Raw genomic sequence first — 20,744 nt, 5'->3', positions numbered from 1 at the left:
TTCCAAAAAAAGTGAAAAAAACCCTAAATTTCCAAAAAAAACGGCGGAAGCAAAGTTGTAGACCTAATACCATACACACTCGAAAGTAAAAGTGATTCACAAATACTTTCCTTTCATAAAAATAGTAAAATTCGACTATATTTTTCCTTTTCTTGCACCTCTTTCTTTTGCAATTAATGTGAACGCATCCACCTTGGCACACATTTGAACCACAAACTTGCCACTAGTCAACCGAGTATACTATATAATAGCTTTTGTTTTCGCTTATTTTACGATTTTTGTTTGTATTTTTGCATTTTAATGTCTGTTTGTGAGTCTTCTTCTTAGGTGATTTTTATTTGGAGTGCACATCCGCAGGCAACACTTAAAACTGAAATTGTTCACCAAACTTTTCGTTAAAAATTAAATTGCGACTATTTGAGTCAAATTGCGACATTAAAACAACAAAAGTGCAAAGCATGAGAAATTGCAGACTAAAAACTTGAGAGTAAAACTTAAACACAATTAAGTGGTACTTTTCTATGCAAAGTAGTATTTATGCACATTTGAGTGTTTAAAAATATGCATATTGAGATTTTGTGGGAGAATAGACTAAACAATATTCAAATTTTAGCTTTTATAGCAAAATGTGATACATAAATATTACAACAACAAATCACACCATATATTCCAACGCAAAATACTCCTCCATTGATGAATTTAAATGTGTATAAGCCAATAGAAATTTAATTTTTCACGAGTCATCTAACAAATAATATAAATTTGACTGTCAAATATCTCTTAAGAATCACAGCACAAAAATTTTAAAGATTGCATACTTAAGACCGTCTGCTTCAGCGCCACCAAAGTGTCATCAGCTTTGGCGACGGCCAATGCGATAATAATATTATGACTGCTAATAACCGCAGAAATAATAATATGCGAGGAAAAGAAGAGACACATAGTATAGCACGAGTTTATTGTCACATTTGAGTAGCAGATATATACATACAGACATGTGTAGTAAAAATGACGCAGTCAAAATTATGAATCCGTATGAAAATCCACTGTGAAATACGAATACATATTTACATTATTTATATGTATATGGTTGACCTTCGCATCACTTAGTCTTTGTTTTTTGTTGTTTGTGTTGAGTTACAATAGTTTAAATGAGAACAAAAGAACATTCCTTTGATAGAAGCGAAAAAGTTGCTCATACGCCATGGGCAAGATTAGACTATTGAATTTGTACAGTGCTGTAGAAAGCCTTTCTTGAACTCGGCATCACTCAAGATGCCAAAAAAAAATAATTGAATATATATTTAGGCGTTATTTCCATGTGACGTAATGTATAATTATAGCCTAGAAAAGCTAGGAAAATAGTTCTTAAATATATAGGAAATATTAAGTGAAAAATTGAAATAGTTAATACAGTCGAGATACAAATATTAATTTAATATTTCTTAAGCTTAATGAAGCAGTGAGACAGTACAACGTCATATAAACATCTCCAACAAAACTTCCTGCAACTCACCCCTACCAAAAATAAAAAATATTATCCCAGCGTGCGTCTTAGATTCAATTATCTCAACATTATTGCCTTAATACCGCTTAACTGCTGGCTTTGTTAAACCACAAATAATTCACGTCAAATTTCCAAGAATTTCTCAGCCACAAAAAGCCACATTGAAAGATGTCGAAAAGCCAAAATACGCAAATACGCCCAAACTGTTGTGTTAAGTTGCACTAACGCCTCTGCCGACATGCTCATACATACATACTTAAAAGTAATCATAACATTTTGACAGCCAACAGCGAAACGCATTTTGTGTGTAGGCTTCGCGAAAATGTCAAAAGTTTCGTGTCATTCGCTCTTCGATTCCCAATAATCCCACGGGAAGCTGCCACAGTGGAAATCAGCGTTTGCGTGTGCGTGTGCAAACGAGTTAGGGTGACAAATGTTAGCAACGAACTGTGCCGCAATTACAAACAATTCTTTTAAATTGAGCCACATTGTGCGGCAGCAAGTGGGCGTCTGCTCGTGACTAACCGTAGGCGCTACTCCTACACACATATTGCCGCTTGTGTGGGGGTGAAATGTAAAGAGAACTTGGGACTGCTTTAATGGTGCACTTTGCGACTTTACAACAAGCTAATATAAATAAGCAATCGGGAAAGGGAAGTGGGCTTATAAATAAAAGCGCAAATCAAATTAAATTAAAGCAATGCTAAGCTGGAGTTTTATGAAATTTGTGTATAATTTGATGATTTAAGTTTATGATTGAATATTTTAATGTATATAAATTAATATTACTAAAATATGAAATAAATTTTGATTATACGTGATGTGTTCAAAATATAACGGGAATTTGCAAATCCAAAGTCCAATTATCAATTTTTTTTATAATTTTTTGATATGAAGATATGAATACAGCTAAATTACGCTAAATTCTCGGCTGTATTCATTGCTTTTATCCGTAGCAGACGCTAAAGTTAGATGTGTTTTTGAGAACTTATTTCTTGTTCGTGAATTCTTGGTCAAGAAAATACTGTGACGATGCCCCAGCTTCCATATTCACCAGAATGAGTCCGTGTGACTTTGCCCTATGTCCAAAAATAAAGAGAACCTTAAAAGCCCGTCGCTTTACAGGCTATGTATGCCTGAAATCGCTAAAAGAGCCAACGACTATTACAAAAATCGAGTTTGTGTTTTGACAATTGGAAGAAGCGTTGCCGTAAGTGCACAATATGGAATGGGAACTATTTTGAAGGCGACAACATGAATGTAGGCAAATGAATAAATTTTTTCAAAAACAAAAATTCCCGTTATTTTTTTAACACACCTCGAATTTAGTTTAAGTAATCATCACTTCTTATATTTTGAGTAATAAAAGCTAAAAATAACCCATTAACATTTATTAATAAATACAAATAAAAAATTAATATTTATCATTTTCTTTCCAGATTAACTCTGTGACACAGGCGATCGAGGTGAAATGAAAGTTAATGTGAGAGAACGTTCTGAATCACACTATTGGATTGTAAGTAAAAAATTAATATAAACCAAATTTAACATTAAAAGAAATTTGTCTACAATCTAGCTTATCATATTTCATCACTAATTTAATTTAAAAAATGATTTCATATGAATCAGCTGAAACTAACAAAATTTTTTAAATTGTTAGGTGGGTTTGAAAACTTCAGAAAAAATGATTTTTTTTTTTGGTCTGTGGTGGTTTCGAAATTTCCAAATTTTAAATATTTTAACATTTCCAATCGATCCGAGTAAAATTGTAAGAGATATTGTAGACCCTTTGGAAGTTCCACCCAAGGGCCACGTGAGTTTCAGTTCAAAACTTTGAACGCGTTTATCTCAAAACTCAATTTTTAAGTCGGTTGATATGATTTCTCGAAAAACTAACCGTTTTTTTTTTAAGTTTACACACATATTTGAAATAACAATATATGGCGAAAATTTGGCCTAACATGTGAGTTTTTTGTTCAAAATCTGTCAAAAATCGTGCAATAAACATGTACTACGAAATATTTTTGGTTTTAGATTTCAAATAAACCAATAATGAATTATGCTGTCCACGGCAAGAACATTTTTTTTTTGAGTCATCAAGGGAAATGAAGTACCAACGGCTTAGTTTTTGGAATTTTAAAGACAAATTTCAGAAAATATTGGTCTACAAACTTTGCTTCCGCCGTTTCTTTTTTTGTAAATGTAAGGGTTTTTTTTGTATAAAAACGGTTACAAAAATGTTATTCAAAATATTGGCCGTCGCTAGCTACTACTTTAGACCATCTTTCTGGCAGCATGCGTATTCCGTGCAAAAGTCGAAAATTCGGCTCAAAAAGTGACATTTTTTCAGTTGAAAATAAGCTTGGGATGCAAACAGATCTCTAAAAATATTTTGTTGGGTTAATGTTGACATAAAAATCTAAGATCGATATAAAACGATTTAATTGATTTATTCGACCAATGCTTGACCCTAGAAACATTCCCGCAAATGTCGAGAATTCGGCTCAAAAAGTGACATTTTCAGTTGAGAATAAGTTTGGGATGCGAACAGATCGCTACAAATATTTTGTTGGGTTAATGTTAGCACAAATGTCCAAGATCGATATAAAAAGATTTAATCGATTTAAGACCTAATACTATTTGAATATTTTTTTTTTATATATGCTTAATTGATTAAATCAAATATGTGACTGTATTTGTTAAACTACGTGTAAAAAAATACCCTTATTTGCAACCTCTGAAACCCAACTAAACACTTAATAAAGTACTCTAAGAATTGCACTATCTGTAAAAAAAATATCGTCCACTAATGATAAACCTAAGATTTAAATCTACATAAAATCTTAGCAGAGTCTACCTATACAGTCTACCAATAACTAAGTACCGCCTAAAATAATTATTATTTATTTTTATAATAAATATTTCAGCCAATAAACCCTGTCTCTTCACAAATCAACTGTCTTCCAATTAATTAAATTTATTTAAAGCCAAAAAATTCTGTTGCACGCGTTAAATTGCTTTCAACAACAATCAGTGTATATGCGCGAAATTAATTTCAATTTTATATTTATTTGGTAATACCGAATTTGCATGCACAATGAATTTTCTAATGAATGAGAAAACAACAACAACAAACAGCTAAATAAAACAAACATGTACAAATAAACAGCCACACAATACGTGAGGGTAAATAATTTGCATGCAAATGCAACGCGCGAGCACACACCCACAAGCGCGCATCACAAATGAACAACGCTGAATAACGGCGTATTTACTCACGTGTAGTATTACCGACAAGGCACCGTAGAGGTACGCGCGGTGTGGGCGACGAGTAAATTTGCACACATATTGGCCGCAACCGCAATATACTGTACACGGCTGCTGTAGCAACAGTTATGCGCGCGCCTTTGTGTTTGTGTGTGGATATGTGGCTAAATTACTAGTTAGCTGCTTACGGCAGAATCTAAATTACGAATGCACGCATTAAAAAGTAAATATTTAGTTGTTGTTGTTTGTGCACTATTAAACTATTAACATTACATTTCACAAACACGAACATTGTTAGCAATAAATTTTTGGTTTTCATAAGCAACCGGATTTCTGGTTGCCACATCGAGATATGGTTGATTTGTTGACTGCCAAAAAATATATATAAATTTCCGTACAATTGTAAAACAATAAAAATCAATCGTCACTTGAAAGTTCATTTTTGGTTTGCATGCTGCTAGTGCATACACTCACTACGCCTTCTTGGCAGCTTGCCAATATGCAGCTAAAAAATCTAAAATTCGCTGGAATTGGCGGATGTATGCCAAAAGATAACGAAAAACGTCAGCCACAGTGCAAAGTCTGCTGCCTAAATGTTGTCCATTTGCTATGTATGTACTCGCATTGTTGTTGTTTGTTTTGTTTTGTTGTTTGTTTGCTCGTTTTGTGGTTTCATTTTTCGCCAACTCATTTCGAGTGTGACATGCTAAAAGTTTGCACTTAGTTTGGCAGAATTGCATTCTTGCATGCCAGCCATAGGCATCGAATTCTTACTTAAATTGTCATCAATTTGCAATATAATGACAGCAGGCGGCTGTCTAAATGCTGATTTGCGCCGTAGGCGCTAGATATTAAGGCGTCATTAGCGTGCACAATTGCCGATTGAATCAAGTGGGGGGGAGGTGTGTGTTTGCGCTATAATTACATGCTTTCTTGGCAGACAAGCTAAGTCACTGATATCGCTGAGGTATTAATGCTTTGTTAAGTGACTTATGCAGTTTACAGTTAATTAGTGAAAATTATAATGTTAATTGGCTGTTAATTGGTTAAAGGATTTATGACCCGTATTTAAGCTGTAATATACTTAAGGTGCTGTCTGAAAAATAACAAAATTAATTAGTCTGTACTTGAATATGTGTGCGCCATGGCGTATGAGTGACGTCAAATTATTTATTCTGACACTGAGCAAACTTTCAAATAAATTTTTTAAAACTAATTTAATTCACTTTTAATAAAATCCATTGCGAAATGCAATTATGAACTCTAAAACCTGCAATATCAAAAGCTACTTATATATAAACTCGTTTAAGGGGTTATTTTTATTTATTTATTTATTTAAGGGGGGATTTATTTTTTCAAAAATTTCGATTTTTAAGACCAATTAACTGTTGATTTTTTTTTCCGAAAATCTAGAAAAAAAATTCTTGAGGCTGCCATTTTGTTAATTTTTGAAAAAAAAACAGTTTGGTTCAGGCAAGGATGAGCCACCCTATTGTATATCATGCAGTAAGAAATATTACTCCAATTAAAATACCCACCTTGTGCTGAAAAAGTAAACGCACGGGTAAATAATCCTTCACAAATCGCCAAGCCCAGCCCAGTTAACCATGATAAACAGTTGCAATTGCTCGCATAGCAAAAAACACATACACACCCATATGAATAACTTGAGAAACTAGCGTATTGCAGTGAACGAGGTTAACTGTAATTGAGACTGAATGTCATAAAATCGAAAATAATACACACAATTAATAAATAAAATTCCAAAAAATAGTTGCTTTGAAAAAAGTTGCTCATACGCCACGTCAACTTGAGTATGAGAAGTGTTTCGACGATTGCCAGAAGCGCTGACATGAGTGCATAATTTCGATTGTGGACTATTTCAAAACCGACAACATTAGTGTAGAGAAGAGAGTAAATATTTTTTTCCCAAATATTAAAATTCCCGTTATTTTTTGAACACAACTTGTATTCATGGCATACAAATATATTTTTTAATATATGTGTATATACATATTTATATTATTCTACCATTAATTTTTCAACATTAAAAATATATTTTTTATGTTATTTTACAGACCGTATTTTGGTGTGCCTTGGGTGCAATTGTCATAGCCGGTATCGCTGTTATATCATATTGGATACGACGATGCAGGTATGTCAAATAGAAAACATTTATTTTATTAGTAAATTTATGTGAAATTGATATGAAATAGTTATGTAGTATTAAGTACGAAATATTCACAACAAGAAATGTCTAATAATTCTCTTAATTATAAGCTAATTAATTAATATCAAATAATATGTTTCTCCGGAATACTGAGCGTCTAAAACGCCCAAGCATGACATATGTTCACACATAGATACTAATAAATTACCTAATTATAATGCCATTCATATTTGTATATAGACTAGTTAAACTAAATTATAGTTACTTAGAGAGTGTTATTTTGTTCTATTAAGCGTTGGTTAATTAGTATACATTTAGAATAATATACTCTCGAGAATATGACTGTGTATGTAGACTCATTATGAAGTGGATATACTGCTGTATGACTAGTGGAATATTAAGTTGAGTGTGTGTGTGTGTGTAAGTCCTTCAATCATATTACTGCAGACTCATACAACCAAACGTCAAATGCAATTAAAACTACAAAATTTTTATATGCATTTTGTAAGTACTTGAAGGAGTTCTGAAATTTACACGCAGCCTTCTGCCACATTACAAAATGTGGTAACTGGACTCTGCTGCTAGGTATTAACTGAGTTTTTCAGGATCACAGTACCGCAGCAGAAGGAGCCATAGGAATGAAGGCTGAAATGTTAAGAATATTTCTTATTTTTTAATCGTCGCTCTTATACTCTAAAGTAAGAAGGTTGCCACCTGTATAAAAAATTGGTAAAACAAAAATTAAAAAAAAAATTAGTAAAATCTGATATAGTTTCAGAGAGCTAGCAACTAAAAATATTTTTTGTCGAAACTCTCGCAACAAAAGTTGCCAAGAGAGTAATATAGTTTTGTTCACATAACGCTTGTTTGTAAGTCATAAAACTAAAAGTGTTAGAAAATGGGCAAAATCGGACCACTGCCACGCCCACAAAATGGCGAAAACCGAAAACACATAAAGTGTCATAACTAAGCGATAAATAAAGGTATAAAAGTAAAATTTGGTACAAAGGATCGCACTAAGAAGGGGCATATTTGAATGTAATTTTTTGGGGAAGTGGGCGTGGCCCCGCCCCCATATCATGTATGTATATTTGTATATATCTCGCAAACCAATGAAGTTAAATAAACCAAACTGCAGTCTCTTCTGCAGTCGGTTATCTTGCGTACCCCACCACACACCATGAAAATAGTTGAAATCGGATAATAACCACGCCCACCTTCCATACAAAGGTTAGGTTTGAAATTACTAAAAGTGGGATATTTTAACTGAATTTTACAGAAGAAATTGCAGAAGGAAGCTGCACTCAGATTTTTTTTACAAAATGGAAAATGGGTGTGGCATCGCCTACTTATGGATCAAAAACCATATCTCAGGAACTACTCGACCGAATATCGAATATGAAGAATTCAGTGCGCCATGGTAATTTTTCACAGAAAATTTCGGAAATCTCTCAGGTATCTTAATTTAATTCAGGGAAAATATTTTTCTTCTAATAGTATGTCTCTGCACCAGAAATGTTTAGAATCGGGTCATAACTTCCCCTAGTTCTCTTATACCTAATTATAGGATTTTCAAATTGGGTAAAATTATGTGTTATCTTAATAAAAATATATCAATAAATTGCGAGAGTATAAAATGTTCGGTTTCATCCGAACTTAAACTTTCCTTACTTGTTTATTACAATATTATATGGAAATCAAACTAAAATACATTTAAAAAACGTCAACACGACGCTTTACTTTATATTCTACACATTTTGCGCTATTATACCTCCTGAGAGTTGGCAAAAATTAGAAATTTTTCATTTTTTACATTTCAATAGCATTTAAATATATACCTTTAACTAGAAATATAATTGCAACAATAAAATTTAAAAGCACTATACATTAGCTGCCTGAAATGAAAATAGCAGCTATTTATACACTTGGCAGCTATTATACACAGTGCTCATGACAGGTCCACGTGTAAGCTTAGCGGCGAACAAATGCAAGTAAAGCATATGCGCCAATAAGTATGCATACGTTAAAAGTGCTTAAGTACATATGTATATATGAAAAAACACAGGCAAATATATACAAACGCGCATAGAATAGAATATTAAGTCTCTCAGCCGGTGTGAAGACAAATGGCAACGTGACGCACTCGCTAAACGTACCATACTTGAGTGCCAATTGTTATATGAAAATTGCGAAAACACAAAAAAATACAGAAAAAAGCATATGGACATCTGCAAACTTGGTAGAATTTTCGCAAATGCATATAGCACATGTGTGTGTGTGTGTGTTACCTTCATTCTTCGCGTATGGCTTTAGTGTGCGGCACTTTTTTTTTTAAATTACTGCTGTGTGCTTTCAACTAAAATGAAAACCTTTTTAAGCGCGCCCATCGCGATAGTTAGTGCCACCTTGACGGCAATGACAGCGACCACGAAAGCGGCTAGCGATTATCTGCTGCTGTTGACAAGTTCAAGTACAATCATGCCACAACCGAAATGTAAATAGAAATGCTCAAGGAAGTGAAAAAAACATTAAATGAACACACATGTATTATACCCAAACACACACATACATTCAACACAGGTAACGTTGACCAACAATGCCAACATGTGGCACAAAAAGAAAAAAAGAAAACAAGCGCGAAGAACACTAAAGAGGATGTATTTAAATAAACATATATTTAGTTTATCATGCAATATACATTAATTGCGACAGCAACACACATGTTAATTGAAACGCCCAAAAGCATGCTTTCGCAACAGCGCAAACAGCATTCAAGGTCACAACGTATATATGTGATGTATATGAGTATAATACTTATAATTCGGACACGCCACACATACTTACATGCACAAAAATACAATTGACAGACTGACAAGTAAATAATATCAAACAACAGCGTCGCCAAACAATCAGACACGACATGCCTTTTCAACTCACACACACACACACACACACACACTCATACAAATATAAGCGTCCAAAACATGTCCGTTAGCAGACAACCTTTGGTATATGTCAACTGACATTTCGACAGGAAACACCCCCATAATAAATGGCAATACGCAACTGTAATAAACATTCAACCATTGCCATCAAAATAATGACTGTTAAATTTATGGTGGACAAGTAAATGCTGCAAAACGAGCAGGCCAAAACAAAAGCAAACAAAATAAAAACAAAAAAACGAAATTTAACAAAGAGCATTAAGGCTCGAAAGGTCAGCGTGGGCGTACGGTGTAGTAAAAGGTGAAATGCTTTACAAGCGCTAGTAAAGCTGAAGGTGTTGCCACCTATTTTACTAATCCACTTTGGCTTAAAAAAATAAATTTAATTAATTGGAAAATGCTTAATAATAACGATTTACTATACAAAACAATATAATTTTGATACTCTCGCAACAAAAGTTGCTAAGAGACTGTTATACATAGTTTTGTTCACATAACGGTTGTTTGTAAGTCATAAAACTAAACGAGTTAGGGTTATATATATCAAAATGATCAGGGTGACGAGACGAGCCAAAATCCGAATGTCTGTCTGACCGTCCGTCCGTCCGTGCAATGGATAACTTAAAAAATAAGATATCTTAATGAAACTTAGAACACATGTTCCTTGGGACCGTGAAAGGGGTACTTTCGAAATTGGGCAAAATCGGACCACTGCCACGCCCACAAAATGGCGAAAACCGAAAACACATAAAGTGTCATAACTATGCCATAAATAAAGTTATAAAAGTAAAATCTAGGAAGGGACATATTTGGATGTAATTTTTTTTTGGGAAGTGGGCATGGCCCCGCGCCCGAATCGGTTATTTGCATATATCTCGCAAATCAATGAAGCTATATAAACGAAACTTTCTGCAGTCGGTTCTCTTACGTACCCCATCACACACCAAATAGTTGAAATCAGATAATAACTACGCCCACCTCCCATACAATTATTAGGTTGAAAATTACTAAAAGTGGGTTAACTCAGTAACGAAAAACGTCAGAAACACTAAATTTTACAGAAGAAATTGCATAAGGAAGCTGCACTCAGATTTTTTTACAAAATGGAAAATGGGCGTGGCATCGCCTACTTATGGGTCAAAACCCATATCTCAATAAATACTCAACCGATGCGAATGAAATTCGGTATATAATATTTTCTTGACACCCTGATGACACGTGTGGAAAATGCATGAAATCGATTCACAACCACGACAACTTCCCATGTTACTCAATTTTTAAATCCATTTCATTCCATCACTTTCTAATATATACATAGTGAACCAATGAAGATAACGAAATAAAACTTTATACAAATGCTGTATATGATCTGTGGCCTCACTTGTAAAAATATACCATTTCGGACTATAACTTTTCAAAGCCCTCGAATATCGAATATAAAGAACTCAATGTCCCATGGGAATTTTTCACCGAAAATTTCGGTAAATCTCTCAGGTATCTTAATTTAATTCAATGGAAATATTTTTCTTCTAATAGTGCGTCTCTGTACCAGAAATGGTTAAAATCGGGTCATAACTTCCCCTAGCTCTCTTATACCTAATTATAGGATTTTCAAATTGGGTAAAATTATTTGTTATCTTAATAAAAATATATCAATAAATTGCGGTTGCACCCGAACTTAGCCTTTCCTTACTTGCTTAAATTGATTTTAAATCGACTTGAAAATCGAATGCAACTCTGCGATAAAGACGTACGATATACGTTCTTGGTCTGCGATTGGCTGAATTTTTTGGTAAGAAAAAGCTACGGTAGATGTCGCTGCTAAAAATATTAATCAGCTGATGAAACTTACCAACTTCTTATGAAAAGCAAAAACAAAAATGTATAACTGCTGATCGGGTTTCGAGTAGCCAACAATATAAAAGGGAAAAACGGATTTCTCAATAAAAATTTTAATTGATCAATTAATTTGGCTGTCTAAAAACGCTATTAAATATATTAAACTAAAATTATACATACATAAAGTAATTTATTAATAATAAAGCACTAAGAGCTTTCATGAGCTTTTACACAAACTGCAAATGGAAAGCTCTACATACCACATATGGAGGTCGAATATATTTTAACTGATATTTTGTTAAGAAACTCAATAAAATACTCTAATAAATTATTTAATTTTGTTAAAAAAATATATTTTTTTTGTTGATATGGCAACACCAAAAAAATGCAAATTAAGTTTTTTTTCGCAAATTCATATAGTGGCCATTTCAAGCAAACACAATCAACAGTCAACTAAAATATGTAAATATTAGGTAAAGCAATGGAGCTAATACACTACTCTACAACAACTAAAGTAAATATAAACATTATATATAAAATATTACAGACCAAACAAATTCAGGGCCAATTATTAGCGCTTGTCGACCATTTAGAGAGCCCTTTTAGCCTAGTGCTACCACTGGCCAAGCCGCAGAACTTACTACTTCATACTATATATACTATGTATGCTTAAATGGACTCATACATTACATGCCGTGCTGTTGTTGTTGTTAATGGCTCGCTGTTAAGGACACGATATGTTGTTATATTTCAACTGTGTTTTTTTTTCGTTTGCAGTAGCGTCAAGTATATGAGTATATTAGCGGGAAAAGGTATTTATTGTAATTTAGTTAGCGCTGAGTTGTAAAGCGAGTCACAACGTGTATTCCTGGAAAACGATTTTTAGTGGAGAATTTATTTTTTGCGTAAACTTTACGCATATAATTTGTCTGAGACGCGTAAGTCTGGCAAAGGCAATATTCAACTCAATTAAAGTATTAAATATACTTTTGTGATTAGTGTGCAAATAACTGTTTCTCAAAAAGAGTTCACTTGTCAATAAGTGTGGAACAGCTGCTCTTCGTGTGAACTGGTACTTATTTTGTATTTGAAGTTGCTCATACGCCATGTTGCACCTCGAGGAGCACTTGCATATTGTGCATCAAGTCACTCAAATTTGCATTTTAGTCATTATTGTTGGCAATTATATTAATACAGGTTTAATTGAGATTTGCTAAAATGTATTTATTTAGTATGCACAACTGTTGATTGGGTTAATTTCAATATTTTTATTAGTTGATATGCTAATTATAGCTCTCTCTCACTCTCCGATCGCTGTTTTGTCAATATAGCAGTAGTTTATTGAGTTCTTAAGATTTTGACATTATGGTAGATGGACTAGACGCCTAGATAAGACTATAAACAATACCCCACAGGCCTAGAAGTGGTTCAATAATTGGTGTTACCATCGTCAGTGACTTCCAGCTATGCTTAACTAATCATAAGTAATTTTCAAGATAATGAATTCAAGGAATGTAGTGATGAATTATCTATACTACTATTATAAAAAAGGAAGATTTGTATATATGTTTGTACTGAACAAACTCAAAAACTACTGAGCAGATTTCAAAAATTCTTTCACCATTGGAAATCTACATTCACCCCGAGTAACATAGACTATATTTATTTTTGAATCTCAACTTTCTTTAATCAAGTTTTTGCTCATTACAAACAATTTCATGTTCGAATTGTCCATATGTATGGAAAACTTATAACTTTTGAAATGTTTGTTTAAGCCCGTGCGAAGCCGGTGTGGTATGCTTCATTGAAATGGTATATAAAATTCATTGAAATCTGAATTCTATAAATCGATGTGGAAAGTGTGTATACAAAAAAGTGTCTGTGGTGTGTTAAAAAAATAACGGGAATTATAAAATTTAACAATTCACGGGTTTGGAGAGTCCAATTCTCGTTTATTAGAAGCTCACTTTACGTTGCTTGTTCATGGCTCCTTGGCGAAAAACACAACTTTCATGATTTCCAAAAATTCCCGTCAGGTTATAAGCATACGAGAAATCGCTGAAAGACCTAAAGTCTATCTCAAAAATCGTATTTGAGAAGTGACAACATTAATAACTACGAATAAATAAATAAAATTCCCGTTATTTTTTGAACACACCTATTATTTGCCCAAAAGTATACTTAAGTCACATATATTTCGACCCAATTCGTGTGGGGGAATGCTCAAGTGATTTGCGCTAGTTTCTACAGTAATACATTACGTCTAATGATCAAAACCAATGCCATTTTGAGTTGAATCAAAGGTGTTCGCCTGTACTTCACACCCCGTATAATACCACCTGTCACTCATACGCCATGTCGCACTTATAATACGAATGTTATTCAACACTTGCTGTTGACATTACTAACGAAATTGTTGTTGTTGTCATTACTGAATTCAAACAATATTGTTTTAATCTAACAAACAGCAACTAATTGACCTCAACCCACTGTGAGCGGTGCATATTAAACCGCCATACAATGCCAAGTGGTGAAACGCTGGCAATACACATACTGTATGAATTAGCAACAGTACTGCTACACTATTGCTAACGTGGCGTAGTTGAACTTGTCATAAAAATTAAAAATCAATTTTTTAATCCGGTTAGTGTGCACAATGACAACGACAACAATAAAGAAATATGTCAGCAAAGGCTAAATTGTTGTTGCAGCTGTATGTGTACGCTGTTGGACGCCTCTAGTTTTACATATATATTTGTGAAATTGTTATTAACATACACATTTACATGTATGTATGTATGTGTGTGTGTGTGCGCTTAAAACTGAATCGATTGCAGTAAACCCATTACCCAAGCTTAACAATCAACAAGAACCCGCAATGCTCAACACTCGAGCATTTCACCTGCCTCACAGCACACACACACACATGTACGCTTGTATATATTCGACATATGTCTGTGTAAATACGTGAAAGCCACGAAGAGCCAACAATAAAGACAACCAAACCACATAGCAAAAAGACAATAACAATAAAATGAAATTCAATATTTTTCGCTTTAACCAATATACTTTCGGCGAATTGGTTTCATTGTGAAACGCGAGCCGACAACGACGACGTGGCATTGCATTTTACTAGTGCGCGCCGTTCGAAGAAATAGTGTTGGCTGTTGACTGTCACATTTTTATTTTTACATTTTTATACAAATTCGATCAGAAACATTAACACCGAGTAATTTTATTTGTACCAAACCGCGCAGTAGTGCATTAAAAAATTATAAAAATATATTTTATGTGCTTACCCGTGCGCGAAAGTAAGCGTAAATAAATTTAAAAGGAAGCAATATTTTCAACAAGCGCAAACATAATAAGAGCTTGCAATGAGGCGTGAAAAAAATATAAATGCGCTGCGAAAGTATTGGACGACCTTGGCTATAAGTGTGCATCGTATACAGGAAAATGCCAGCGGCTTGAGGCCATAAAGCATAAATAAATACAAAAATAAATGCATAAATAAATACGAGTACATAAATACAGTTACGTGCATAAAGAAAAATCATATCCGCATTATTTTCCATGCAAAAGTGCAATATGTGCTAGGAAATTGAAAAAAAAAACCGCAATCTGTGAAAATTAATAAGCAAGCACTGCAAACACTTGAATATTAAATAAAATAAAATAAATTACGAAAATTTTAATGAAACTTAAACGCGCGTGAAAAAAATGTTATGAAAAGTAAGTGAAACGTCAAAGTCAAAGTCAAACGCAGAATGGTCATAAAAAAGTGAAATGAATTTCAATTAGCGAAAAAGCATATTTACTTAGTACGGAAGTAAATATTTTGTATTAAAAAACAACAGAACAAAAAACCTACAGCATTAGCCAAATTATTAAAAAAAGTAGTAGAAGAAGCATCACGCTAATTATAATAATAAATGCATTAAATGATAGCAACCAGCGTTAAAAGCAACAACCAACTGTCTAAAACAGGCGCACGTACACATTCCTTTTAATACATTCGCTTAGATAGTGCTCGTAAATTCCGCACGCACGCTTTGGTTGTACGAAATGGATGGGCGACTAGTTAAACTAACTGTACTAGTTTATGCTTTTATAGCGCATTGTCACGTTAAAACCAACTCAATTACATGTACCAACCACTCGCCGCTACTTTTTTTTCAAATTATTTCGCTTTTATTTTAGCCCGAATCATCGTTGGTGAGCGTCAAAATGCTGGGTGTATATATTTCAAAGCTAACCCACCCACCCGCAGTAGTGGTTGGCGTAATGTAATGAGCCGCACGCGAAAATTCTATTCTATGTTCGCATGTCAGCGGCACAAACCTTGACCCCCTTTGAACTACTCGTCGTCGGTTCATAGCAAGTTGTCTAATTAGTGCGAACGCACTGAAGTTTCAATTGTACATAATTTATTGAGCGCAAATTGTGCACGAAAAGTTTTGTAAACTCAAAATGCATGTCAACTATAACTACAATTTTTGAGGAAATTTTATGAAATTTCGAAATTAATTAAAATTTTTGGATTTTAACTTGATTGGCAGTGGTTTCAGTTTTGATTAAATTTATTTGTTATTTACTCTAGTAGAGTACAAATATTATTATCTACTCCACTTTCACTTCAAAAGTGATTCTACGTTAGATCACAAGACCAACACTGCATTGTAGTGTTGATAATGTCTCCAACAGGAAAGGTGGGAGTCTCTCAAACGGTCACCAATAATATAAGATTAGGTTAGGTTGTACGACAGTCACCAGTTGGGAACACACTTAGACTAGCAGAGACAGTCCTTTGTTAATTGAGGACTCTACTACAAATCTGCAAAGATTTTTGACTTCTAAATCCCCTAGTTCGCGCAGTTGTTCAAAAAAGTGAGATCCGAGAAATCTTTGTCAAAGGTGGACATTCTAGAATAAAGTGATAAGATGATTCCACATCATCCCCATCCAGGCAGATTCTACAGCTATGATCCTCTAAGATTTTTAACCTAACAGCGTGGATCCCGTTGGGACAATGACGAGAGGTGTCCTCTCTACGTCTAAAGTGAGGCCAACTTTGGTAAGAGCGAAGACCTCGGTAGACCTCCAGCGATTCACCTAATGCCAGCAGGATCTTGCGATTGCGCAAGTGCTATTTACTGACCAGCGCTTACTCAGCTCAGCCCAAGCCCATATGGCCAGAAGTAAATCACAATAGGAAAACAACACACTACATGTTTCCATGTCACTGTAAGTGAGATAGATCCCGCAAGCTCATGAGCCTAATAATTGCCTGCGATTCCACTGTGATTAGGCACTCAAGCCAGTCTCAGAAAGTAAACTCCTCCATCTTGCGTTCTCGACAACTTTGACCCATCTATGAAGAAGCTCATCGCGCCTCCTTCCCACATAAACCTCTCTCGAAGAAATAAGAGTATAGAAGTTGTTGCCAGGGCTAGGTTCATGGTGAGGATCCAATAATCACGGGATAAGATGTTTTAGTTAAAATATTTACCAGTTGAAGGAACGTTTGGTATAAAAACCTGGCATTAAAAAGTAAATTTTCCACAATTGTCACTTACTATAATTTCTTTCTGTCCTCGTATTTTGACATTCCCAGTTAATCGGTCAATCGCGCACTCAATGCGACATAGATAACCAATAAACACGTCAATAAATGTCAAAGTCGCATTAGAACACATCAATAAACATAGAAATAATCGCACATGTAAAAAGTACACCAGACATACAAACACAAAATAAACAGCAAAAAAACAACAAATACAACTAATGCATACTTGCTGCCAACCTGACCAACAACATGCACAAACCACAACTAATGCAAGAGACTTAGAACACCGGACAGCTAACAGTATAAAGCCATGCGCATATACTATATAACATATAGTATATGTACAGTTGTGGGCTTATAACCCACACACCTAGTGAATTGTAAATCAACCGAAGCACTGTAGCACACCATTACAACAGCCACACGCACCTCAACGGTTCAATGAAAATTCATTGCATAGCGCAGAGGGTGAGAGATATCAAATGAAAAGCACACAAATAATATAAATCGAAGTGTAGTTGTTGCTTTACATGTACGAGTATACAAACTTATGTATAGTCATAGCTTGAGTCAATGCAATTGGCGGCAGGTATGGGTACAATCTGTTTGCGCTCAGTGCCTGTATAATGACTAATTGTGTATATGTGTCTGTGTGTATGCGTGTGTATTGTGGGAAAGCCAACAGACCGTCTATAACTCCTGTGAACTGTAATTGCACATTAATATCTATACTGCAACCGCCACTCATAACAACAACAAATGGCCGATGACAATGAAAACTTATTGAATGGTTTGGAAAATAGTCAAAATGGCATTTGGTGTTGTGGTGGAGGAAATACGAGCGAGCAGTAAAATCATATGCTTAAGAGAGTATAGAAGTTGGGTAAAGTTAAAGTACAGTTATTATTCCCCAAGACTGCAGTTAGGGGTTTGGTAAGGTGCTGAACAGATTATTCCCGTTTTTTTTTAACAAAATACCTTGTACAAAGGTTAATATGCTTACTTCTCTTAAATAAAATATGTAACTTGTTTTTGGATATATTCCGATCTATGTAATATACTAGAAGAATGGATTGATTTCAAGGTGGAAATAGTACCTCATATTCATTGACAGACCTACTCGTAGTATAGCAACTATTTGGTTACAAAGTTGTACTTTGCTTCCGCTGTTTTCCAATAGATGTCTCTAGGGTCAAGCACTGGTCGATTAAATCGTTTTATATCGATTTTGGCCATTTCTGTCAACACTAATCCAACAAAATATTTGTAGAGATCTGTTTGCATCCCAAACATATTCTCAACTGAAAATGTAACTTTTTGAGCCGAATTCTCGACATTTGCGGGAATGTCTCTAGGGTGAAGCACTGGTCGAATAAATCGTTTAAATCGTTTTATATCGATCTTGGCCATTTGTGTCAACACTAACCCAACAAAATATTTGTAGAGATCTCTTTGCATCCCAATTCTCAACTGAAAATTTCACTTTTTGAGCCGAATTCTCGACATTTGCACGGAATACGCATGCTGCCTGAAACAATGGTCAAAAGTAGAAGCTAACGAAGGCCAATATTTTGAATAACATTTTTGTGGCCGTTTTTATACAAAAAAAACTTAAATTTACCAAAAAAAACGGCGGAAGCAAAGTTGTAGACCTAATAATTGGTACTACAACTGGTATACGCCTTGTAACATGTTTCAAAAGTTCAGAATTTGAAAACTAAAAATTTTACACAGTTGGACTAGCGCTGAATTCCTTCATCCAGAAACTTTTCCAGGTCCAATAAGCTTTCCTAGCGCTGGAGAACGTTCTCTACGACAAATTGAACACTTTCTTTCGCTAAATCAACGAAAAGTACTTAAGAACTTAGAAACAGTTTAAAAGCCAACAAATCGCTCAAAAAATTTTCAGCACAACCAAACTATAAAGACTGCCAAAGCAATAAAAGCAAAAGAATATCGTTGAAGAAATTAAATTAAATGCCGTTTATAAGATTTTGTGGCATGCTTCAGCGCGCGCTCACGTGGCGCAGCAACGTGTTTCTACTACAGCTATGCCACATAAATATTTCATGTCTATAGTTAAAAGCAGACAGTATTAGCATTTCACACACTCAACTCAACGTTAGACATGCGTAGCAACAACACTATGCATGGTGACAAAAAGCAATGACTTGTAAATAAAACAAATCCCCAACAAATTGAAAACCAAACAAAAAAAAAACACAAAAATCAATTCAAATAGAGTAACAAACAAACATTGAAACAATAGAGCACCCTGCAGTGTACATATCAGTATTTATCAATTTGATTGCCTTGAGCAGGTCGCTGGACTGTGTATTTGACACGTACCGTCATATACCATATAGATAGACATGCCGAAAAACAAAATGGAGCAGACTGTGTGTCAGCTCAGCTCACGTGTGGCGACGCACACCTGAGCGCGCTTCGTGTGTGCACTTTTGACTTCGCTACGCTTTTTTTCGTCGGCCCACCGTCGGCCCGGTTTTTTTAGTTAGTAGGTTATGCACGAACGGATGCCACTTAAATAGATATACGCTTTGGGAGCTACATATACTCGTAAGTAAATCCGTGCGCGCATTTGGCGGTTTCCTGGTATCGGTAAAGGCAATAAAAAAACAACGGAAAATAAAGGAAAGCATAAGGAAATCGAAAACCATTGAGTTTCCCACGAAATGTTGGCAATAAATCAGTTTGCTATCATATACTTATGTACTTAAATGAATGCGTTTGTGTGTTTATTTGTAAATTATAGTGTATGCCTGAGATTTAAGTGTTAGGTGGTGCTAGCAATGAAATAGCAAACAACATTTGATAGCGGAAATTTATGCAAATGGTTTGAGAAATATTTCTACATTTTTGTGAAGAGTGTGTTTTAGCTTTAAATTGCTGTGAAAGCTATGGAAGTATGAATCATGAGTGCAATTAATATGAAAAAAGATTTTCTCTGAATTTTCTTCCAAATGGACCTTTGCTACGCGTTTTCTACAGCAGTTTCAACTGAAAAACATTATTGTATATTTCGAAAAATTTAACAAATATTTATAATTTTAAGGGGTTATATACAGTTAGAATTTTCAAAAAATCGATTTTTCTTTTATTTCATTTTCTTAATGTACATATATTTAAGAATACACACAGAAAATTTCATATCGTTCCGGTGAATATTTTCAAAGTTACAAGCAAATTTGAAAAGGCGTTTCAGAGTGCTTGGAAGTACAAGGTCCGAGCGGCAGCGCGGTTTTCTCAAAATGGTGTTTTCAAAGTCGGTGACCAACATTACTCGAAAACGGCTAGACCGATTAGTCTCAGATTTTAACACGACCTTCTTAAATATATTTTTTAGTAATTAATCGAAGATTTTTTCTTTCCGATAAATATTTTTTTTTATAAACAATTTTAGGCCGAAATTTCGGTGAAGAATCGATTTTT

General features: G+C 34.4%; 1 protein-coding gene across 6 annotated transcripts in view; it reads left to right on the top strand.

Annotated features, from left to right (window-relative positions):
* Window positions 1-20,744, top strand: part of LOC105214195 (formin-J) — a 70,237-nt gene that overhangs the window by 24,991 nt on the left and 24,502 nt on the right. For 4 of the 6 annotated variants that reach the window (XR_003752467.2, XM_011187477.3, XM_029041640.2 and 1 more), the window contains exons 1-2: window positions 2,960-3,023; window positions 6,853-6,929. Coding sequence is in view for 5 of the 6 variants with exons in the window: in XM_011187477.3 (XP_011185779.2) it covers window positions 6,924-6,929 (6 nt within the window). In the remaining variant the exon portion in view is untranslated. Of the gene's footprint in view, window positions 1-2,946; window positions 3,024-6,852; window positions 6,930-20,744 lie in introns of those variants that run through there. The other 2 variants (XM_029041642.2, XM_054226534.1) reach the window with 1 other exon arrangement.

This window comes from Zeugodacus cucurbitae, chromosome 3 (assembly GCF_028554725.1).
Source record: "Zeugodacus cucurbitae isolate PBARC_wt_2022May chromosome 3, idZeuCucr1.2, whole genome shotgun sequence".
NCBI lineage: Eukaryota > Metazoa > Arthropoda > Insecta > Diptera > Tephritidae > Zeugodacus > Zeugodacus cucurbitae.
Note: the sequence above shows the minus strand (reverse complement) of the source record. Positions and strands in the feature narration are given on the sequence as shown.